Source organism: Heptranchias perlo, chromosome 9 (genome assembly GCF_035084215.1).
Source record: "Heptranchias perlo isolate sHepPer1 chromosome 9, sHepPer1.hap1, whole genome shotgun sequence".
NCBI lineage: Eukaryota > Metazoa > Chordata > Chondrichthyes > Hexanchiformes > Hexanchidae > Heptranchias > Heptranchias perlo.
This window is the reverse complement of record NC_090333.1, coordinates 25,787,656-25,812,517: the sequence shown is the minus strand read 5'-3', so window position 1 is coordinate 25,812,517 and position 24,862 is coordinate 25,787,656. Positions and strand designations below refer to the sequence as shown.

The window sequence follows — 24,862 nt, the reverse complement described above, 5'->3', positions numbered from 1 at the left end:
ACATATTATGCAGTTATAGTATACCTTAAAAACCATATGCATAGGTTGCTAAATAGAAAAAGGTAAATGTAATTTTGCACAAGTAAACATTTTAAAGCAATAGAAGGAATGACAGATAATTACACAAAGTACAAATGTAAACTGAGGATTACAAGCTAAATATTGGAACAGAATGAAGACATTTTTAAATAAATTTGATATGGAGAGCAAATAATGTATAAATAATAAGGGGATAACAGATTATTTTTAATATTGTTTAATATTTTAAAATTAAGTTTAATTACTTTTTTCATAAATGCCACAAGATATCAATATTGTAAATAACATTAGAAACCAGGTAATTATTTCAGGGTTACAATTTAATAGCAGAGTTTAGGTGATGTGAATTGTTCAAGCTTCACCATTGTTCTTTATGATCTCCTTGGTTGGATTACTGTAATAATTTTCAAATCGGCACAATAATTTTATATATAAACCATAAGAACTTCTGGATTAGATTAGTCTTGGAACTCACTCTGGTCTCCTTCTGTGCCATAACTTTCTATGATTCTACGATATCCATTATTTCATAAATAAAAGTGATCCAGTTACAATATTCAAAGTTAACAGATCAACTAAAAATTCTTACTATTGAGGCAGCTAGTACACTACTGCCCTACAATACATAATCTAGTTATTATATCTAGTCACGCTATTATATAACTATTCTACCAGAAGCTATTGATAGTATTTCACTGACAAAGAGCAGATTTTACTAGACAGGCTGTTGCTTATACCTGTGTAGTTTGGAATAGGCACTCGGAAAGGTTTGGCCAGGATGCTGCGAATGAAAGCTTCCTGTGGGAACAGAAAAAGAAAATGTCAGCAAGTATATCATTTTTACTAATACAATCATGAACAATAGTTTTAAAATACTTTTTCGAATAGCCATTGAGATTGGCTAGATTGGCTGCAATAGTCCTTTACAGTCCTGTATATTCCTATTGACATCCTGATTAATAATGTTGAAATTAAGTCTGATTTTTGAGATTTCCCTCTACTGTGACATATGGCCTCTGGCAAGTTCCTAAATTTAGTCGTACCACCTGACATAGTTCTCAAGTGAAGACCTCCAATGGAAAATAGGAGTGCAAAACTACAAAATAAAGTGCAGTGCCATTTCATCTCTAGGATCTGAGTTCAAATCCAGCTCAAACTGATAGATAAAAGTCACCTGTATCTAATGGCTATATGGGTCCTACAATAAATAAGTTTTGGCCACCTCAATCAAGTTCCTAATGGATGGGACTTCCCATCACAAAATCACCCCCAATTTAGCACCACGCCCAATGTGGGAAATAAAATGGTGACACTGGTAAAGGAAGAAATAGTCTTCAGAGACTGTTGGGGCAGTATTATGCTGGCATTACTCTGCATCTAATCAGCGCTGTGCCTGACCTATGGTTGCGTAATGGTGAGAGTGGGTGCCAAACATGTAAAAGTGGTCACCTTAATAAGCAGGGGGAGAAAACAAAAAAGAATAAAAGCCATTCTCACACATTGTAGTTACTGATGAATGCGGCAACTATTTTACACACAGCAAGATCCCACAAACCAAGACATTAGAATAGAGGTTAATAGTCAGTCAGGAGGTTGTGGGTTCAAGCTCTACTCCTGAACCTGAGCACATAATTGAGGCCAATATTTCAGTGCAGTATTGAGGGAGTGCTGCATTATCAGAGGGGCTGTCCTTCGGATGAAGTGTTAAATTAAGACTGCATAAGAACATAAGAAATAGGAGCAGGAGTAGGCTGTACGGCCCCTCGAACCTGCTCCGCCATTCAATCAGATCATGGCTGATCTTCGACCTCAACTCCACTTTCCCGCCTGATCCCCAAATCCCTTGATTCCCCTAGAGTCCAAAAATCTACCCATCTCAGCCTTGAATATATTCAATGACTCAGCAACCACAGCCCTCTTGGGTAGAGAATTCCAAAGATTTACAACCCTCTGCGTAAAGAAATTCCTCCTCATCTCAGTCTTGAATGGCCGACCCCTTATCCTGCGACTATGCCCCTTGTTCTAGACTCTCTAGCCAGGGGAAACAATCTCTCAGCATCTACCCTGTCAAGCCCCCTCATAATCTTATATGTTTCAATGAGATCTCCTCTCATTCTTCTAAACTCCACAGTATAGGCCCATTCTACTCAACCTTTCTTCATAGGACAACATTCTCATCCCAGGAATTAATCTAGTGAACCTTCGTTGCACCACCTCCAATGCAAGTATATCCTTCCTTAGATAAGGTGACCAAAACTGTTCGCAGTACTCCAGGTGAGGTCTCACTAAAGCCCTGTAAAACTTCCTTACTCTTGTACTCCAACTCCCTTGCAATAAAGGCTAACAAGCCATTTGCTTTCCTAATTGCCTGCTGTACCTGCATACTAATTTTGTGTGTAGTACTGATGTAGTACATATGCCTGTTCCAGCGATTTAAGTGAATCCTATGGCACTATTCAAAGAACAGCAGGGAGTTCCCTCGGTATCCTGGCCAACATTATTCCTTCAACCAATACCATCAAAAATAGACTAACTGATCATTCGTCTGATTGGTTTGTGGAATCTTGCTGCTCACATAATAGCTGTCACATTCATCTGCACAACTATACTTGAAAGCAATTAATTATATGTAAAACACTTTGGAATTTTTCTGAGAGGGGTGATAAGGTACTATATAAATGCAAATTCTTTATTATCTGGGCCTCCACCAATGCAACTAGGAGGACCCCAAAGATGGCCTGGTATTAGGAATTACAGAAAAAAATCCTATTTGCTGTCTTAGGACCATATTTTGCACGCTGAATAACCCAAACCAAAATGATAATATTTTAGGTAACATGAAGGCCTTTTCTCATTATATAACAGGCGTTATATCCAGACCAGCTTCCTTGGCAGCCCAATGACACAGCACTTTGGTGCAAAGTATAGAACCCAGGTTTCTGTCTCCTATTCCCCCTCCCCTGAAACACTTCATTACCATACACTGAGATCTCAACTGAGCCATACTGGAAACATGCTTTGGGAAAGAACTTCTTTGTAAATAATATATAATTTGAAAGCCGAGCGAACTCATGCTATTCTCATGTACCTCCGCGCAGCCAGAGCAATGTTTTTTTTAATTTGTTCATTTTCACTCTTCCTCTTCTGAGGAGGAAAATAAATAAATTTTAAAAACACATAAGCTTAAAATCTTCAGTTTTTAAATCATGGGGTTAAAGGCATCCCAATCAAATCTAATCCTATCCTCACTTGCTGTCCACATATACACTTTCCAGGATTCAATCTCCCCCAGCTCTACCCCAATGTTACACCCTTCCACTCTCAAGTTCCTTCCCCATAATCAATTACTTGTAGCACTGGCCACTCACGTGCTGGCTGCTGTCAAGGCACACTGGCCGATTGGTCAGCTGTGCTAGTGGTTTCCGAAACGGTGATAGAAAACTTTCACAGTTGTTACGCTCGGATCCTAGCTTTCGCCGTTTTGGATTCTGTAATAAAAAAATGAAATTAATTTTTTCAAGATCTTACACTTTTTGATTTTATACGAAACTACATATTTTAGCTTTTTTCATTAGTCTCTCATCCATTCCTACCGCCAAAATATCAGGGATTTCGAAGATACTGTACATTCAAGAGCTCCATCGTGTGGAGCAGAAGTAGTCATATGAGGATTTTAGTCCAGTGACTCCCTAACAACAGATGGGAAAATGAGACAAGAATTGACCTACCAGCCCTAAAGTACATAGATCTATAAAATCAAAAAACTTCAATTCTGGCCAACCTTCACCCCTCCTATCCTACCTTATTTGATTTCACACTTCTATAAATTATTTTATATATTTTAAACATGATTATTGTCAGTGGTGAGGAAGAAATTCCAGTGTTAACTTTTTCGAAGTGATATTCCGAACAGCATAAGTAAAGTCTAGGATGAGAAAAACCCATTGGCCTACTGAAGCCCTCCCAGTAGTACGCTGGAAATTACGTAAATAGGAGAGTCCACTTCATTGCAATTTGCACACGATCAGTTACAAGAAGTGTTCTGGGCAGGCCATTTTTTTTGTATAACAACAACAAAGTATGGAACACGTTTTCTTTGTCTTAACTTGCTTTTCATTGAATTTCAATTGGGCTCACCTGAAGAACTGCAATTTCTACTGATAAGCCATCACATTGATGTTCTGCTCTTCATGGACAGAGAGCTGCATCCTTACATTTGTCATATGCCATCCCCTAACCAATACTATAAAGGATACATTCCATTATTTTGTCACAATGTTGTTCGCATTAGGTGCAGTAATAATCAATTGAAAAAAACTTTTTTTTACAAAGCACATTACACAGACTCAACTTACACACAAGCACATAAATAAAAGACATTAATAGTTCAGCCATTTCAAATGTGCATTAGATTACTGTACCGCATCCTCATCATCAGATAAATGCCCTGGCTTTCGCTTGGCAAGCTGACTTGGGGCAAGACTTCTTCTCTATGGAAGGAAAAATGACAAATTTACAAAAACAGTTAGGACAACAGTTTCATTGTAATAAGCTTCAACTTACTACAACATGTAAACAGTCAGTTTAAAAATACAATTTAGCTTTTGCATCTGTTTGAAAGGTCACCATAACTAGCAAATAACTAACATTTCTGTTTACAAATGGCAACCCATCTAAGAACTGCTTCTAGTGTATTTTAAGTGTAAAGCAGATTGGCAAGTAAATATAAAGAAAATTGGTGTTAAGCCCTAAACATACATCTGAACCTGCAGTGTGTTGAAGGGTAGAAGTTAAGTTGGTGTTTGGGGCAAGAGGGCGGTTTTCTGTACAGTTGGCAAATCGATTGATTTTGCCAGCTTGGGAATCTTGTATGAAAGAAAGGTTTGCATTTATATAGTGCCTACTCATTCCTCAGAAATATTCCAAAGTGCTTCACATATAATGCACTTTGAAGTGCAGTGACTATTATGTAGATTAATGTAGCATCCAATTGGACACAGCAAGATTTCACAAACTGCAGTTAAACAGTTTTCAGTTGTGTTGGTTGGGGAAGTAATGTTGACCAGGACCCTGGGGAAAAACTCACTGTCCTTCTTCAAATAGTGCCATGAGGTCCTTAACATCGACCTGAACCACAAAAGACTAACGGGGCCTGGATTTAATATCTCATCCAAATGATGGCACATCTGACAATGCAGCACTCCTTTAGCACTGCATTGGAATATTAGCCTATGCTATGTGCTCCAGTCTTGTCATGACACTTGAACCCTCAACTTTCTGACTCAGTGTTGAGTGCGCTACCAAATGAGTATGCTGCTGCCACTTTCCTCAGCAGTTCTGGTTGGGATATCCTGATTAAAAACAGGACAGTTGAAAGTTATGTCCTAAATACTCAGCTGATTCAATCACTCTTCTACTATACTTACCATTTTCTGTAAATGTGATTCCACTGCAACTCAGAATATTTATTTATTCGATTAGTTTTAAAGTTTCTTTTTTCCCCCATCAAAAATCCATGATGTTCTTCACTTGAATAGCTAGCTGAACCATTTGTCTCATCCAACTTCTAGTCCACAATCATTGAACAATGGGATTTCTTTAGCTTCCATTCTCTATTCCATTGTTGAGCAGATTATTTACTGTTTTAGTGACGGCAGTCACCAGGTTTTAACCATCACCTAGCAATTATTTTCCAGTTTCCACTTGTGTGGTTTCTCCCTTTGGACTGAGCTTTCTTAAAATTTTTTAAATTTTGATAAATTTGGGCTACTTTATAAATCGCTGCTATACAATTACTGTGCCCTTAGATACCATTCCACAATCTTATTCTTCAATTTTATGTAGAGCTGGTTTGTTTCCCCTCTCATTACTAATTGTTTGTTTTTCTTTATGGTATGAAATTACCTGGATAGTATCATTTCCTTTACAATCTCACTTTCTTCAATTTTATATCAATTACTCTCCATTTTTCAAAAAATACTAAACACTAACAATCTCAAACACTCCGTCTCCTACAGTATATCTCTTATGCAATGTAAACATGATTAGCTCAAAATCCACTAATTGATCAGATCTCTGCCCAATTCCTGATTTGCCTCATTTCTTGAACATAACTAAATCAAACAGAGCACCATTATATTCACGGTTGGCTCCACTCAAGCTATTTAAAAAGCATCCCTCTGTCCCAATCCCTGAATTACACTGTTTGTGTCCCTCCCTGGTTTGTCTCTGTTCCAGTCCTTAGATTGCAGCTGTCTCCCTGTGCAAATCCTCAGGTCACAGGTCAGTCTCAATGTGCAAATCCTCAGGTCACAGGTCAGTCTCCATGTACCAATCCTCAGGTTACAGGTCAGTCTCACTGTACCAATCCTCGGGTTACAAGTCAATCTCACTGTACCAATCCTCAGGTTACAGGTCAGTCTCCCTGTACCAATCCTCAGGTTACAGGTCAGTCTCACTGTACCAATCCTCAGGTTACAGGTCAGTCTCCCTGTACCAATCCTCAGGTTACAGGTCAGTCTCCCTGTACCAATCCTCAGGTTACAGGTCAGTCTCCCTGTACCAATCCTCAGGTTACAGGTCAGTCTCCCTGTACCAATCCTCGGATTACAAGTCAATCTCCCTGTACCAATCCTCAGGTCACAGGTCAGTCTCAATGTGCAAATCCTCAGGTCACAGGTCAGTCTCCATGTACCAATCCTCAGGTTACAGGTCAGTCTCCCTGTACCAATCCTCGGGTTACAAGTCAATCTCACTGTACCAATCCTCAGGTTACAAGTCAATCTCACTGTACCAATCCTCAGGTTACAAGTCAATCTCACTGTACCAATCCTCAGGTTACAAGTCAGTCTCACTGTACCAATCCTCAGGTTACAAGTCAGTCTCCCTGTACCAATCCTCAGGTTACAGGTCAGTCTCCCTGTACCAATCCTCGGGTTACAAGTCAATCTCACTGTACCAATCCTCAGGTTACAAGTCAGTCTCCCTGTACCAATCCTCGGGTTACAAGTCAGTCTCCCTGTACCAATCCTCGGGTTACAAGTCAATCTCCCTGTGCCAGTCTCAGGTCAGTTTCTCTGCGCACCTACCCCAGTTCAGACAGTACGATGAGTAGCTTCTCGCCCAGTCCTGTCCTACCTGCTATCCCCAGGCCTCTTTCTTCGCCTTCCCCCCACCCCCACCACTTTCCCCCTGCGCTACGCTTTGCCGCTGTTACCTGGCAGTGACTCGGGGTATCTCTAACACTATCTATCACTATCTATCTATCTCTCTCTCTATCTATCTCTCGCTCTCTATCACGATCTATCTCTCTCGCTCTCTCTCTCTATCAATCACTATCTCTCTCTCGATCTCTATCTCTCTCTCTATCACTATCTCTTTCTCTCTCTCTATCACTATCTCTCTTATTTCTCTCTCTCTATCACTATCTCTCTTATTTCTCTCTCTCTCTCTATCACTATCTCTCTTATTTCTCTCTCTCTCTCTATCACTATCTCTTTCTCTCTCTCTCTATCACTATCTCTCTTATTTCTCTCTCTCTCTCTCTATCACTATCTCTCTCTCTCCATCACTATCTATCTATCTCTCTCTTTCTATCACTATCTCTTTCTCTCTCTCTCTATCACTATCTCTCTCTCTCTATCACTATCTCTCTCTCTCTATCACTATCTCTCTCTCTATCACTCTCTCTCTCTCTCTATCACTATCTCTCTCTCTCCATCTCTCTCTCTCTATCACTATCTATCTCTCTCTCTCTCTCTATCACTATCTCTCTCTCTCTCTATCTCTCTCTCTATCACTATCTCTCTCTCTATCACTATCACTATCACTATCTCTATCTCTATCACTATCTCTCTCTCTATCTCTCTCTATCTCTCTCTATCACTATCTCTCTCTCTATCTCTCTCTCTCTCTCTCTATCACTATCTCTCTCTCTCTATCACTCTCTCTCTCTCTCTATCACTATCTCTCTCTCTATCACTATCTCTCTCTCTATCACTATCTCTCTCTCTATCACTATCTCTCTCTCTCTCTCTCTATCACTATCTCTCTCTCTATCACTATCTCTCTCTCTATCTCTCTCTATCACTATCTCTATCTCTCTCTATCACTATCTCTATCTCTCTCTCTATCACTATCTCTCTCTCTATCTCTCTCTCTCTCTCTCTATCACTATCTCTCTCTCTCTATCACTATCTCTCTCTCTCTATCTCTCTCTCTCTCTCTCTCACTATCTCTCTCTCTATCACTATCTCTCTCTCTCTCTCTCTATCACTATCTCTTTCTCTCTCTCTATCTCTCTTTCTATCTCTTTCTTTTTCTCCATTAATTTTTCTCTCGCTCAAATTTGCCGCCGACAAAACCAAGCACCAGACCGCGCCTGCGCAATCCCGGGTTACGGATGCCGCTGAGGCTCGGTCCGGTCCGGTCCGGTCGGAACGCGTTTCACCGATCTCTTCCTCTTCCAATGATCTGACCCGCGGGCGAAGTTCCGCCGGGAACGGTCTGGTGACGTATTTGTTTTTTTTGTTGCGTTTAACGGAAAAGTGAGAATATTTTTCAGCGTTTCGCTCTGACATTCGGTGCGCGGCCGCGACCAGAGCCGCCTGTCCTGAAACCCTCCCGTCCCAGTCCGGGAGTTCCTCTGATCGTTTGGGAATCGAAGAAGTTTAATTAAAATTTCCAGACTTTAAATCAGCGATTTTAAAGAGACACCGTCTTCATGAAAAGGTGTTCGGCAAATTGTTAACAGATTTACGAACATACGAATTAAGAGCGGGAGTAGGCCATTCGGCCCCAATCTCATTTTGTTTGTGAGTTTGGAAAAAAAATAGAGAATTTTTGTACAACATTGTCATTCTAGTGAAAGGCAAAAAACTTTTAACTGCTGGAAAAATATATAATGGTGAAGCACACCGTCGGTCCGTGGGAGAACATGAGGGTGAACGTTTACAACCGTGCCCTTTTTCAGAACTGAAAATGAAAAGATGAGCAATAATCAGAAAAAGGACAGGGGGAAAAGAGAAATAGATATTCCAAGCACAAGAGGAAATGTTGCAAACATTTTGCAGGGCTGTGGGGAAAGAGTGGGGGAATGGGCCTAATTCGATAGCTCTTTCAAAGAGCTGGCACAGGCATGATGGGCCAAATGGCCTCCTTTGCTGTATCATTCCATGATTCTACATGCTAACCTATCACTCTCCAGTACAAGCTTGCCTCCTTCATCTCTTAGTCGCCTTGGTGAGAAGTAGAGCTGGATATTGTCAACATACATATAAAAGCTGACCCATTGCCTATAAATGATGTCACCAAGAAGTAGCATGTCGATAAGGAAAAGGAAGGGCCCAAGTTGGAACCTTGTGGTACCCTTGTGATGATTCTGCTGGAGCCAGAAGGCCTTGTAGAAAATACATTCACTACGGTGGGACAGGTAGCAATAGAAACAAGCAAGGGCAGTGCCACGGAGGTGAACCAAGATGGTAGGGGATGGACTGTGCAGAATATTGTGAAGAGGATGTCATTAGTGGAGAAGGTAGATATGAAACAGTGTTCAGAAGAGCCCTGTAGTGAATAGTTTAAGAGTAATTATTGGAGATGGGAGATTATCTGAAATACCAGAATAATCAGGGATGCAGATTGTCTGATTGACCTGCGTGCTGCTATCTCCCTGACCATAAGAAATAGGAGCAGGAGTAGGCCATACGGCACCTCGAGCCTGCTCTGCCATTCAATGAGATCATGGCTGATCTCATTGAATGTAACATTTCCAAGTTTGCAGACAACACAAAGCTGGGGTGGAATGTGAGCTGTGAGGAGGATGCAAAGAGGCTCCAATGTGATTTAGAGTGGGCAAGAACATGGCAGATGCAGTATAATGTGGATAAATGTGAGGTTATCCACTTTGGTTGTAAAAACAGAAAGGCAGATCATTATCTGAATGGTGATAGATTGGGAAAAGGGGAGGTGCAACGAGACCTGGGTGTCCTTGTACACCAGTCGCTGAAAGCGAGCATTCAGGTGCAGCAAGCAGTTAGGAAGGCGAATGGTATGTTGGCCTTTCATTGCAAGAGGATTTGAGTACAGGAGCAGGGATGTCTTACTGCAGTTATACAGGGCCTTGGTGAGACCACATCTGAAGTATTGTGTGCAGTTTTGGTCTCCTTATCTGAGGATGTCCTTGCCATGGAGGGAGTGCGACGAAGGTTTACCAGACTGATTCCTGGGATGGCAGGACTGACATATGAGGAGAGATTGGGTTGACTAGGCCTATATTCACTAGAGTTTAGAAGAACGAGAGGTGATCTCATCGAAACATATAAAATTCTAACAGGATTAGACAGACTAGATGCAGGGAGGATGTTCCCGATGGCTGGGGAGTCCAGAACCAGGAGTCACAATCTCAGGATATGGGGTATGCCATTTAGAACCGAGATGAGGAGAAATTTCTTCACTCAGAGGGTGGTGAACCTCTGGAATTCTCTACCACAGAAGGCAGTGGAGGCCAAGTCATTAGATGTATTCAAGAAGGAGATAGATATATTTCTAAATGCTAAAGGGATCAAGGGATATGGGGAAAAAGCGGGAAGAGGGTGCTGAGTTAGACGATCAGCCATGATCATTTTGAACGGCGGAGCAGGCCAGAAGGGCCGAATGGCTACTCTTGCTCCTATTTTCTATGCTTCTATCATCTTCTACCTCAAGTCCTCTTTCCCGCCCTATTCTCATTTCCCTTGATTCTCTTAGTGTCCAAAAATCTATCGATCTCAGCCGTGAATATACTCAACGACTAAACATCCACAGCCCTCTTGAGTAGAGAATTCCAAAGATTCACAACCCTTTGAGTGAAGAAGTTTTTCCTCATCTTGATCCTAAATGGCCCCTTATCTTGAGATTATGACCCCTAGTTCTAGACTCTCCAGCCAGGGGAAACAGCCTCTCAACATCTACCCTGTCAAGCTCTCTAAGAATTTTATACAGCTCAATGAGATCACCTCTCATTCTTCTAAACTCCAGGGAATATAGGCTCATTCTACTCAATCTCTCCTCATAGGACAATCTTCTAATCCTAGGAATCAATCTGGTGAACCTTTGTTGCACCCCCTCCAAGGCAAGTATATCTTTCCTTAGGTAAGGAGACCAAAACGGTACACAATACTCCAGGTGTGGTCTCACCAGAACCCTATATAATTGCAGCAGGACCTCCTTACTCTTATACTACAACCCCCTTGCAATAAAGGCTAACATACCATTTGCCTTCCTAATTACTTGCTGCACCTGCTTGTTAACTTTCTGTGATTCATGTACAAGGACACCCAAATCCTTCTGAATACCAACATTTCTTGGTCTCTCAGCTTTTAAAAAATATTCTGCTTTTCTATTCTCCCTATCAAAGTGGATAATTTCACATATCTCTATCTGCCACCTTCTCGCCCACTCACTTAACCTGTCTATATCCCTTTACAGCCTCTTTGCGTCCTCCTCACAGCTTACTTTCCCACCTAGCTTTGAATGGTCAGAAAACTTGGAAACATATTCGGCCCCTCACCTGAGTTATTGATATAGATTGTAAATAGCTGAGGCCCAAGCACTGATCCTTGAGGCACCCCACTAGTTACAACCTGCCAACCTGAAAATGACTAGTTTATTCCAACTCTCTGTTTTCTGACCATTAACCAAACCTCGATCCATGCTAATATATTACCCCCAATCCCATGAGCCCTAATCTTGTATAACAACCTCTTGTGTGGCACCTTATCGAATTACTTTTGAAAATCCAAATATACTACATCCACTTATCTACCCTGCTAGTTACACCCTCAAAAAACTCTAATAGATTTGTCAAACACGATTTCCCTTTCATAAAACCGTGTTGATTCTGCCTAATTATATGATTTATCAAGTGCCCTGTTACTATGTTCTTAATAACAGATTCTAGCATTTTCCCTACTACTGATGTCAGGCTAACTGGCCTGTAGTTCACTGTTTTCTCTCTCCCTCCTTTCTTGAATAGCAGGGTTACATTTACTACCTTCCAATCCACAGGGCCCATTCTAGAATCTAGGGAATTCTGGAAGATCATAACCAATGCATCCACTATCTCTGCAGCCACCTCTTTTAGAACCCTTGGATGTAGGCCATCAGGTCCAGGGAATTTATTGACTTTTAGTCCCATTAATTTCTCTTAGTACTTTTTCTTTACTAATCTTAATTACTTTAAGTTCCTCACTCTTCCTCCCACTATTTCTGGTATGTTTTTTGTGTCTTCTACTGTGGAGACAGATACAATATATTTGTTTAATGTCTCTGCCATTTCCTTATTCCCCATTATAATTTCTCCTGTCTGTGCCTTTAAGGGACCCTTGTTTACTTTCGCTCTCTCTTCATTTTTACATACTTGTCAAACCGCTTATAATCTGTTTTTATATTTCTTGCTAGTTTACTCTCACATTCAGTTTTCTCCCTCTTTATCAATTTTTTGGTCATCTTCTGCTGATTTTGAAAACCCTCTCAATTCTCAGGCTTACTACTCTTTTTGGCACCATTTTGGCAACATAAGCCTCTTCATTTAATCTAATACTATCCTTAACATCTCTAGTTAGCCACAGTTGGATCACTTTTCCCATGGAGTTTTTATTCCTCAAGAAATGTATTTCCATTAATAATTATGAATTAAGATGGTATACCACCTGCAAAACATGCTGCATTGCTAAAAAGTTCCAGATAAGGGAAGGAATAACTTAAAACCATCAAGTATTATTAACACTGGGAGGGTGAGCATTGAGGGAGTGCTTTTTTAATGTTAATTTAATTGTTAACAGAGATAACTCCATTATCATTGTACCATGCGATTACCAGGATGGTAGAAGGCAAACTAGATGGACCTTGGTGTTTTTTCATTTAGCAATTCCTATGTTCCTATAACTTCTACTTCTCCCGATAGCAATGTGGGACCTCACAATAGTTTATTCTCCTATACAAAGCCACTAATTAGTTGTTAGCTACGAGAGCTGTTAGCAACTGGCTGAATGGAAAACAAAGGAGGTTATTATCCATTTGGTACTGGATGGTGATTGGGAGATGTCGAAGATGGGATACATCAATTTTATACTTTTTACTTCATAGAATCATAGAATCATAGAAGTTACAACATGGAAACAGGCCCTTCGGCCCAACATGTCCATGTCGCCCAGTTTATACCACTAAGCTAGTCCCAATTGCCTGCACTTGGCCCATATCCCTCGATACCCATCTTCCCCATGTAACTGTCCAAATGCTTTTTAAAAGACAAAATTGTACCCGCCTCTACTACTGCCTCTGGCAGCTCGTTCCAGACACTCACCACCCTTTGAGTGAAAAAATTGCCCCTCTGGATCCTTTTGTATCTCTCCCCTCTCACCTTAAATCTGTGCCCCCTCGTTATAGACTCCCCTACCTTTGGGAAAAGATTTTGACTATTGACCTTATCTATGCCCCTCATTATTTTATAGACTTCTATAAGATCACCCCTTAACCTCCTACTCTCCAGGGAATAAAGTCCCAGTCTGTCTAACCTCTCCCTGTAAGTCAAACCATCAAGTCCCGGTAGCATCCTAGTAAATCTTTTCTGCACTCTTTCTAGTTTAATAATATCCTTTCTATAATAGGGTGACCAGAACTGTACACAGTACTCCAAGTGTGGCCTCACCAATGCCCTGTACAACTTCAACAAGACATCCCAACTCCTGCATTCAATGTTCTGACCAATGAAACCAAGCATGCTGAATGCCTTCTTCACCACCCTATCCACCTGTGACTCCACTTTCAAGGAGCTATGAATCTGTACTCCTAGATCTCTTTGTTCTATAACTCTCCCCAACGCCCTACCATGGGGAGAGAGTATTTTATGTTGAAAGCACTCTGCTGATACGTATCCTATTACACATGACAACTTAATGAATCTTAATATTTATCTTTATCAGAACTTAACTAACAAGGCCAGTGGTGTATAATGGAACGGGCACCTCACAACAGTGGTTCCTATCTCCATGACGAATGAACAGATTGGGGCAGGGTCGGCAACTGGTACACCTAGTGAAAGCAGCATACTAGTGGCAGAAGTGGGCCCTACCTGCCCCATGTTCCAGGCCTGGACCCCAAAGATTTTGTGAATATTGTAAACTGTTCTGTAATGTTCCTGGGGGAAGGGGAGGGAGGACAGGCACCCAGAGTCGCAATTTGCAGCATAACCACCAGATGTTCCCCTAGTGGCGTCACAATCTGCCTCTAGTCTTTAAATTGGGTGACCCTACGCTGGGAGGGACTGCCTGTGGGTTTTCTGCTCTCAAGTCATCTTCTGCATCTTGCATCTTGACAGATGCCATTTTTTCCCTACCAGCAGATGGAGTACTAGAGCTGTCAAAGTAGCACTAGATTAATAATGCAGTTCAGATGGGATAAGAAAACGATGCACCTCAGGTAATGTCCTGAAATTAATAATAAAAACATGCTGTAAGGAAATGGTTACATTCAAACGTATTATAGTAATCAAGAATTTGTCACATTTGTGGTCATTGCGTGTATGCCTGCTAAGCAGTCATCCTTGCAGTTTAAGGGGGGCACAGAGCTTTTTTTTAGTCGTTCATGGGATGTGGGCGTCGCTGGCGAGGCGGCCATTTATTGCCCATCCCTAATTGCCCTTGAGAAGGTGGTGGTGAGCTGCCTTCTTGAACTGCTGCAGTCCTTGTGGTGAATGTTCTCCCACAGTGCTGTTAGGAAGGGAGTTCCAGGATTTTGACCCAGTGACGATGAAGGAACGACGATATATTTCCAAGTCGGGATGGTGTGTGACTTGGAGGGGAACGTGCAGGTGGTGTTGTTCCCATGTACCTGCTGCTCTTGTCCTTCTAGGTGGTAGAGGTCGTGGGTTTGGGAGGTGCTGTCGAAGAAGCCTTGGCGAGTTGCTGCAGTGCATCCTGTGGATGGTACACACTGCAGCCACTGTACGCCGGTGGTGAAGGCAGTGAATGTTTAGGTTGTATATTCCACTTGTTAGCACTGGAATTAAAAACAAACATGGAAATTTAATAAGAAAGAATGTGCATTTATATAGCATTTTTCAGCAGGACAGCCCAAAACATTACACAGCCAATGAATTACTTTTGAAGTGTGGTCACTGTTGTAATGTAGGGAAACATAGCAGCCAATTTGCACATAGCAAGATCCCAAAATAACAGCAATGAGATAAATGACCAGTTAATCTGTTTTCATATTTGGTTTAGCGATAAATGTTGGCCAGGATACCTGGAAAATTTACCTGCTCTTCATGTAATCCCAAAGGATTTTTTACATTTATGTGGGGGCCTTGGTTTAACATCTTATGTGAAAGACAGCACCTCTACCGATAGCACTCACTCACTACTGCATTGAACTGTCATCTTAGATTATGTGCTCAACTGCAGGAATTTAAAGTTCTTCCTTCTCAGCCTTTTTCACAATGCGGAAAACTATTTAACTCCCTCAGTAGCTGTGCTGTTGAAGCCTGCAAGCAACTGAGGTAAACAGAACAGGATGATTCCAGATCCAATCCTGGGTCTGTACAGGTTCATTAAAAGGCAGCTGCAGGGAAGCAATACAATTGGTCTCATATACCTGAAGGGACAGAACAATTATTCATGGGATACAAAGCCCGTTAAATTTTCCTATTTGTTTATTTCAAAGGCAGTAATGTGCTGCCTAAGGTACGTAGCCAGGTTATTGCTCAAATATGAAGAATGGCAATGTGGGTGAGGTACCAGAGGGTACTCTGCAAGCATAGAACAATAACTCAGCAAAAAGTCAACATTTTGAAGAGTGGAGGAGAGAGGGGAAGGGAGAAAAGTATATATTTATTTGCATGGGTGGGTGGGGGGTGGGGGGGAGAAGAGGAAAGAAAGAGGAGAGGAGCGATTTGGGGTGAGGTGCTAATTGTACAACATACAAGGGTGGAGAGAAACATTTCAATTAATAGGCAGGATGTAGTCAGTTTAATTCATTTTTTTTTATTAAACAAGGGTTGATTTATGTGATGGTGAAGGAGACAAACGTCCTTCCTGGGGATTAGAAAATTGCCACTGACATTTCCATTTTCAACACCACTGGTTTCTTCTCAGATACTGTATATACCACAGAGTGCTATTTCATTGCTAGTTTAAAATATTAAAAATGGAAGACAAGTTTAAAATACATATTAAAAATCAGCACAAGGTACAACAAATCAAGATTAAAATGGAGATTCTCAAAGGCCTGGAGAAGAGGAGGATCTTCATCAAAGCACGCTCTGCTGTCTAAAAGGAATCTGGTTTTCCTGATCTTCCATTTCAATGTAGCCATTCAGTGAGGACTGAAACAAAGGGGAAGGGGAATAAATAAGTTCAAAGCTCATCAGCACCCAATTAACAAAACAAAGAACAGTTAAAAGAGAGAAAATAATTCAACAGGCATTGCAGCACAAACATTCTTGCAAACTTTCCAGGAAAAACGTTTACACTCCTGTTACTATAGATTCTGGAGAAATTCCCAACACTATGCTGAAGGCACAACCTATCATTTGCAACAAATCAATATGTTTCTAACCATTAATATTGCTTCTCGAAGTTCCTAACACCACTTTCAACAGTTGACTAGTTCAATGATCTATTAAACCTCCTTTTAAAATTCAGCCAAAGTGCAGTGATAAAACTTTTATTATGTTCTGCCCATTTCAAGTTTTTATTAAAAAAATGCTGTGTTGATGAATCACTGGGTACACAGGCTTGAAATGCGCAAGATTGCAGGCTGGAAATTGCAGTTAATACGGAATCATTCTTGAGCTCATGACTCTTTACTAATGATAAAACACCTTCCGAATGGTTAGATGAAGGAAGGAAAGAAAGAAAGGAAGGGTATTTACATCGTACCACATCATCTAGATGTCTTAAAGTGCTTCACGTACAATGAATACTCTGGCAGTACAGTGACTGTTATGTAGACAAATGTAACAGCCATTTGCACACAGCAATCGGTTAATATGACCAGGTGAAAATGTTGAGGGATGAATGTTGGCCAGGACACCTTGAACTCTCTGCTCCTCTTTGAATGGTGCCCTGGGATCATTAATGTCCACCTGAATAGACAGACAGAATCCGAATTTAACATCTCCGCCAACGGCTGATGAGGTCTCTCTCTCTCTCTCTCCCCCCCTCCCCCTTCTCAGATGCGTAGCTGGTCTCTGCTGATAGGCAGCCAGCCTGTCAATCAGGGTGTGAAACCCGGATGAGGTATTGATTGGCCTCATTGTGATCGATCTGCCTACTTCCCTTCCAGGTTTCGCACCAGAAAATTCCCACACCGCTCTCCTCCCGCCAGCATGATAAAAGCGTGCCCAATGTCTTGGGAATTTTCTATTCTATATTTTTTTTGCATTTGTTGACTCACTAGCATGTTATTTCTGTTGCGGTATGCTGATAAAAAACATTTCTACAGTGTTATCCTTTGGGTGGGTGACTGTCTTTTGGAAGTTAGGATAAGGGATCCTTAGGAGTGTTTATCATTATTTGTGAGGCCTCCCCAGAAAACCCTGATATTCACTGTTCTACCCTGCCTCTACTTTAACCCTCAAAAACAGAAAAGCACACCTCAATGCTCCAGACAGGCCTTTCCATTTCCAGCTTTGTGGCAAAAGTGATATTGCCAATTTAGTGCTTAATAATAGACAATTTTGTTCTGTGATCTGGAACTCTCTAGGATCTGTGCTATTGCAGCTCTTTTCACATGGTAATCTTCCAGCCGGGATAGAATAGATGAGAGACTTTTTATTCTATTGTTTTAGCCTAGATTCAAACCAAGGTCCCAGGGGTGAAAGAACAATTTACTAACCAACTACAGCAGCCAATCCCTTCAAGTTTCTTTTCGTAGTGTGTAAAGGAGGTAGACAAGTAATGTAATTGAAGTACAAATGCAGTGCAGTACCAAGCAATAGAACACATTTTGTTCCTGCAATTATCCATTCATCAGATGAATCTATTTGGAAAGGTGGCAAGCAACAGTGGCAAAGATCTGGTAACAGGTCAGAAAATGGCATATGCTGGGGAATTTTAACTCTCCCCAATTGGTGGGAAAGGAGCAGGCAGCAGCTAAAATAGAGCAGCTCCATCTCCTATTCGCCCAATCTTCGAGCCCCCCCCCCCACCAGCCAATTGATGCTTTCTGCCAAAAATGGCTAAGCAGCTGACTGGCGGCATTCAAATGAGGCCCGACAGTCAAAACCTGCCGGGCCTTCGACTCATACTCCAACGCGGGATTACCATCCTCCCATCGGGAGTTAAAATCGGCCCTACGGATTTAGAATATGAAAAATATTTGATTAGTTCAGAGTATAAAAAAATGTCAGGGTTCCTGCAGAGCAGTAGTTTCCATGATAAAATAGATTATATATTGAAAACTAAAACAAATCAAATTTATACCCAAAGTAGACCTTGTGAATATTGGAGCTGTGCCCTCCTCTGAACCTGGGCTGCAGGTTGACAAATTCGGAGGACTGAAATTTAGGCCTGACGTACCTTCCCCCCTTCAGATCTCGCTCACCTGCATCAGGATCCGCTCTTTTTTTAATCTGCTGTAAAAACGTAGGACGTCAGTGTTAGCATGGACCACTTTTCTGTCAAAGTCCATCACTCGAAGACCTTCCAGGCTTCGAGCACGAGAGAGAGCCACATATGCCTGACCGCTTTCAAATACTCGTGCAAGCGAGATCTCCACACAGTCTAATGACATGCCCTGAGACAAATAAGATAAATCACAATATTGTTACTCCAGACACACACACACCTGACCAAGCACAATTCCCACAGTTACATAGAATTCTTGAATCAGGAATAACATTTAAATGTATGATGCTGGTCCAATAAAAAAATGTTCAACAAATATCATGTGTGTTTTCCTGGTTCGACACATGGAGTCCCAGCAGTTCACAACCAAGCCAAAGTCAAATGATTTTTCTATTCAATATTGCTTCTGTTTGGGGGATTATAATGGGATGAAGCACAGCTTTTAAGAACTAATCTTTGAGAGATTGAGACATGCTGGAGAAATGCTGCTGCCACAGGCAGGAGCACAAATACCCGATTTCCTCAAGCAGCAAGCACTTAGTCTCAACTATGGTGTCGGGAAGGTTGCAAGGAGAACCTAGGAGCTTCTCATGGGATTAGGAGTGGGGGGAGGGAGGCGAGCAAGCAAAGGAATAGAAACAAAGCTTCAAAAAAAAAAGGAATATGCCATTTCATTTTATTGAGTGTGCAGACAGACCATGAGGCTGTGTGATCTTCTGAAGAGCATAAACCAGTCCATATTTATACATATAAAAATTGAAGAGACCACAAGTAAAGCTGCCATCGCTAAAGGTAATGGGTCAGCAGTTACATTTCAAGTTCCCAATTTCATCCATGTTATTATGGGAAGACAGCAAGCAGTCACCAGGGATGGGATACAAGGGAAAGGAAGAGGGAGAGAGAGAGACACACACAAAGAGAAAATGTCAGTCACCTCAGGCTCCCATGCATCTCTTTACTGCCTGTTTCAGAAGAGCCTGGGAGCAGGTCACATCCTGGAGATGGTGTAAGGAGAGTCACAAAAAGGATAAATAATGGTCTCATCTTAAAATCGAATATTGTCTAATGTGTTGGTTGAGAAATTAGATGGGGGAGGGTTAGTGATTTGTATTCTAGCCCATTCTTCCCAATCTTCCTATTCGCTCCCCCACCTAACATTGTAAAGCTAGATATATTCAATATATCAACATATTAAGATCAACAAGACATGCAAGACCAAAAGCAAACTCCACACAAAAGAGAATTGTTTTCATATTTAAATGGAGTGCTAGGATGTAGGTTCACACCATGATTTCCCAATGCAGGGAGTTCATAATCTCAACAGCGATTTTGGAGAAGGTTCTGAGAAGAACTTAGTCTTCTAGTGGTGAGGCGCACTAACAAAGAATAAGAAACCAAGGATTTAAAAAAAAATTCTGATTGTATAGGAAATTTGGAACAAATTATGAATTAAGTAGACAATAGTATCTTCTATTTTATGTCAGCATCTGAAAGAGAGAAAAGGTAGGTTAACATTTCAGGTATAGGCCCTTCATCAGAATTGCAGAACATTTTGATGAAGGGATGACCCAAAGCATTAATCTAATTTTTCTCTTTTTACATGCTGTGAAGACCCACTGGGGTAAATCTCATGTTTGACATTATTGCACAAAATCGAGATAGCGAATCGGCAGCCCATTTTACATCCCTCCTGATTTTTATTTCCACAATGAAAATAAAATTTAAAAAAATAAAATATTGGGAGAGATGTACAATGCGTTGCCAATTCGCTATCTCATGTTTTACACCATCGCACAAAGTCAAGATGTACCCCATTGCATTTTTGCAGCATTTATTTATTTCAGATTTCCAAGTTTGCTTTTTTAAAAAAAAATCTGTATTATGAATTGTATCTGTTTGTCTGCATTTGTCGGAAACAAACAAAAGGGACACGTGTATTTGTTTTCTCTCCATTTGCCAATTCCAGGCACAGACTGTTCCCTCTGGTTAGTGGAAACGTGTCAAAAGAACTGCAGTGCCTAGAGTGTCCATCAAATGTAATCTCTTCCAGTAACTGACTCCCTCTCCAACAAAAGCTTGCAGAGCCCTAAGCCATCTCTTAATTAATCTTTATACATAGATCACAAGCTTAACTGGCAAAGCTGAAGAGCCCCACCTACAAGAATCTATATCTGTGCCCAGGAGGCTTGGAGGAGAGGCTTTGAAGCTACAGAATGAAAATATCAGCCACAGTCAGTCTATGAAATGTCTGTTCCGTTCCTTGTGCATTCAGTGTGAAAAAATGATATATTAACCCTTGGAGCACTGAATGAGGATTTCAACACCAAAACAAAATAAACACAGATATGAGGAACTGGCTTACGACTGGTATTGTGTTGTCTGATTAGCTCCCGTTGCGTTCTGAAATTGCAACCCCAGTTAAAATTAATGGACCATTCCAGGATGCAAGTAGCACCTCAGTTCATAACACTGCCAGAGCTGCCAAGGAAGGAAGGAAACCTGAAATATCAGGTCTCACTTCAGTGTGGAAATCCAAAGTTTTTTCTTTAAAAATAAATGATTTTTTTTTAAGTTGTGCATTTTTAAAAAAAACGTAAGTACTGGGAAATACTTTAAACATAAAAGGCTCCTGGACTTCCATTTTAAGGAGGTAATGCAGCCAAATATGTGGGTTGATTGTCTAAGATGTTAATACCAAGGGTTTACGTGCATTTATCAGCAGCTTTTAGGAGGATGTGATCCATAAACAATTAGGGAAAATAGTATCTGAATTTTCAAATTTACACATACAAGTTAGTTTAAATTGAAAATATTTTCCAGTATAACTTCAAATGGCTCAGTTTGCAGCACTCTTGCCTTGGAGTTAGATGGTTATAGCTTCAAGGCCCACTCCAGACAGATCTACATTATCTATGCTGATACTGTTGAGGGAATGCTGCACGATCAGAGGTGCTGTCCTTCAGATGAGACATTAAATTGGTCTGACTGTTCTTAGAATAGCGCCAACTGGACCACCAGAAGAGCAAGGATTTATCCCAATGTTCTGGCCAATATTCCTCATTCAACCAACACTACCTTTGCACAAAATGCTGCTGCATTTGCCAACATAGCACTCACTGCACTTTAAAGTAATTAATTATGAAGTGCTTGGAGAGATTTATGAGAGAAGTGATATATAAATGCATTCTTTCAAAAATCCCAAAATACATCTTTATAGAGTGTATAATCCTTCTGCCACAAAACCACAACATCTTGTGCAAGGTGCACCTTTAAAGGAGACTGCATACCTGACTCTTGTGAATTGAGATGGCCCAGGCCAACTTCAGAGGCAGCTGCTGTCTCGTCAAATAGATCCCACCTAAAGCTTTAACCAACCAACGTTCTGGCTTTATCGTTTCCGTTACACCACACAAGAATCGCACCTGGGGCAATGCTATGGGAAAAAAAAATTCTCAATAGAACATATATTTCAATTATTGAGTTAGGTCTGTGTAACATATAACCACTCTGTGGCTGGCACATGATATATACAGAGACCCAACACAGTCAAAACCAAAAATGTATGGAGAACCACCTAGTTTCTCACATTCAACTCAAAAACTTCTCATTCAATACCTAATGTTATTCTCCTCCCTCCCCTGATCCTTAGGTTTCTCTGGATCACACATTATTCTCCTGCAACTTTCTTTCCATTCTCAACTGTTCTGAAGCTCAACATAAGCAAGTGTACAAAAGAGTAGCACCTAGGATGTGACTCAACTTTCCACTTCCCTTGTGCCTTAGGGACAAATTCTGCTCTGAACCCTTCCCAATGGTACATGCAATGCCAGGGAAATCAGCACTAAGTGAATATTGAATACAACAAAGGGCATCTTTAATATATCCAAAACAGTTTCTCGAGTCCCTGGAAACACCGTATGGACAAGGAAGACCATTTAGCCCCTCCACATCACAGCATCCAGTTGTATCTTCCAGGGATTTTGCCTTCACTACTCTACCTCCACCATCCCACAGGTAGTGACTCTTTGTTATGATCTACCCGACAGGAGTCCTAAATCTTCCTTTCACTGTGCCAATTATCAGTTTAATGTATCATAATGTTGCAGATCTACCTTTTCTACACTATTATTCTATATGCCTCGATGCACTCCCTTTTCAAATCACATTATTTTAAAGCTGAAAAGATCAAGTTTCTTCGGTCTTTCCCCATACCTCAATCCCCTGAAACAAGGGATCGGTCTCATGTCTCCAAGACTCCTCCCTTGTATCTCGGTGACCAGAACTGGACACCGTACACAGGGAATGGTTTGACCAGAGCACTGTGCAATTTAAGTGTAATTTCCTGTCACCTGTATTTTAACATTTTGGCTGTATAGTTCAGCTTTCCATTTGTTTTGATTGCTGCGACACAATAATTGGTTTATTAGTGTTAAGCACTGTGAAGTCTTGAGTCTAATATTCCCGGTCTCTCTCAATTTGACCCTTAGCTATCTTGACATAACTCACTGGCTACTTACAATATCCATTTTTTCCTCCTGCATGCAACGTTTTGCATTTGTTCTGCCCACTGACATATTGGGCATGATTTTCATGCCAGCGGGAAGAGTGCTGGGGTAGGTTGGGGGTATTTGCAGGTGCAGAATGCGGAAGGGAAGTAGGCGGACCATGATCACAGATTGCGACCTTAACGAGGCCAATCAATGCCTCTTATGGGTTTCGCGCCCGGCAGCCAGCCTGATTGACAGGCCAGAGGGGAGACATCGGATATCGAGATCAGAGAAGGGAGGTCCAGGCGACATTGTTTAAGGTATGTTTATTAACTTTTTTTACAATGAAAAAATTTAATTTTATTTAATTTATTTAGTTAATAAATTAATTAAATAACACAGGATTGGTAGCAATTAGAGAACATGTTACTTGTGTTTTTCCCCAGTAGTGTCTCGTTTATAAAGCCTAGGGATGGTTAACCATATCTTCATCCTCAGTTGTGCCCTGTTTTTACCTTTTATGGGTCGCACTTCTTTTTCTGACTGCCCTCTTACTATCAAAAGTACCACTAAAATTCCTTATTGTTCTGTTTTGCTGGATGGAAATCAGTCAGCATAAAAACATTTTCCCACCTCTCCTACTTTTGAAATAATTATAACCACATTCATCCACCTCACGACAGCTTCAGTGGTCACGCATGAGCACCTACATTTATTTCCGGGTTCAAAGCCTATGACAACTCCTCGAGCACCGTTCACCATCCCTTGCTGTATGTCCAAGTTTTTAGTCAGCATCACCTACGGAACAAAGCAAACCAGTTCAAGATGGAGAACAGGTATGGTCAGAGGTGTCCCTATACATGAAATATCCCTTGGTTACTGCCTCAGACAACAGGGTCTCCCTGTTTCTACACTGGCATCCAGGATTTTCCTCTGGCTATCAATGGGCAATATAGTCTAGCACTGTTTTGAGCCAGGACATCAAACAGGTTTAAATATAAATCATATCCTAGGGTCTAATGGAGAAAGAAAATCGACAGCTACCCACAGTAAGGGGGTGGAAGGAAAAGAGGGAATAAATAAAAGGAGTAAGAAGTTAAAATACCAGAGCTAACCAGATCTAGTGCAGAGACAGTAGACTTTGATAGTAAATACTAACCTGTGCCCCTTTCTTCAGTTGCAGTGTCTGTCCTACTGGACATTGTGCATTTAATGTTTGTGTGAACATGGGATCACTATCAACAGCCTCATATGTGTGCACCTCTCCTGTAAACACAGAGATAAAAATGAGCAGGAGAGTACTTCACAGAGACTACAGTCAATTCAGTCACCTAGCTCCTCCTCTGCAGTACAAGGGTAATAGGTCACAAGTCTACTTAAGGTCTTACATTTCTTGCAGTCAAAGAGTGGCTTATTGTGACTTATCTGAATGTTAAGAAGTGAGAGCTTAAAGGCAATGGAACATACCAGAGCTCCAACACATTGTAGCACAGAGTGGTAGGACTCATGCCTAGAGCTGTGATTTTACACACACAGCTAATTTCTGATCAGTGTCAGAGACCTGAGCAGAGACCAGAAAAATCAAGAAGCCACTGTCATTTAGCTCCCAGCTCAACATTACCAAAGGTGTCGGTGTAATGCTGCTAGGCGTAAGGGAAAAAAAAACCCAAAAAAATTCCATCTCTTCCCCCACCACCCCCCCGCCCCACCCCACCCCAAAACCAAAAAAATTGA

The 24,862-nt window shown here is 41.1% G+C and overlaps 2 protein-coding genes across 2 annotated transcripts in view; both read right to left on the bottom strand.

Annotated features, from left to right (window-relative positions):
• Positions 1-5,751, bottom strand: part of rad54l (RAD54 like) — a 33,841-nt gene extending 28,090 nt beyond the window's left edge. Inside the window, exons 1-4 of the mRNA XM_067989672.1 lie at positions 5,466-5,751; positions 4,461-4,529; positions 3,408-3,527; positions 777-837 (exon numbers count right to left, since the gene is read on the bottom strand). Of these exons, the coding sequence (XP_067845773.1) occupies positions 777-837; positions 3,408-3,527; positions 4,461-4,529; positions 5,466-5,468 (253 nt within the window). The 5' untranslated portion in view covers positions 5,469-5,751. The remainder of the gene's footprint in view (positions 1-776; positions 838-3,407; positions 3,528-4,460; positions 4,530-5,465) is intronic.
• Positions 5,752-16,035: 10,284 nt separating this feature from the next.
• The window catches only part of pif1 (PIF1 5'-to-3' DNA helicase homolog (S. cerevisiae)), a 32,852-nt gene continuing 24,025 nt past the window's right edge, over positions 16,036-24,862 (bottom strand). The window contains exons 9-13 of the mRNA XM_067989671.1: positions 24,288-24,394; positions 23,839-23,926; positions 21,929-22,074; positions 18,619-18,810; positions 16,036-16,396 (exon numbers count right to left, since the gene is read on the bottom strand). Coding sequence (XP_067845772.1) covers positions 16,322-16,396; positions 18,619-18,810; positions 21,929-22,074; positions 23,839-23,926; positions 24,288-24,394 — 608 coding nt within the window. The 3' untranslated portion in view covers positions 16,036-16,321. The remainder of the gene's footprint in view (positions 16,397-18,618; positions 18,811-21,928; positions 22,075-23,838; positions 23,927-24,287; positions 24,395-24,862) is intronic.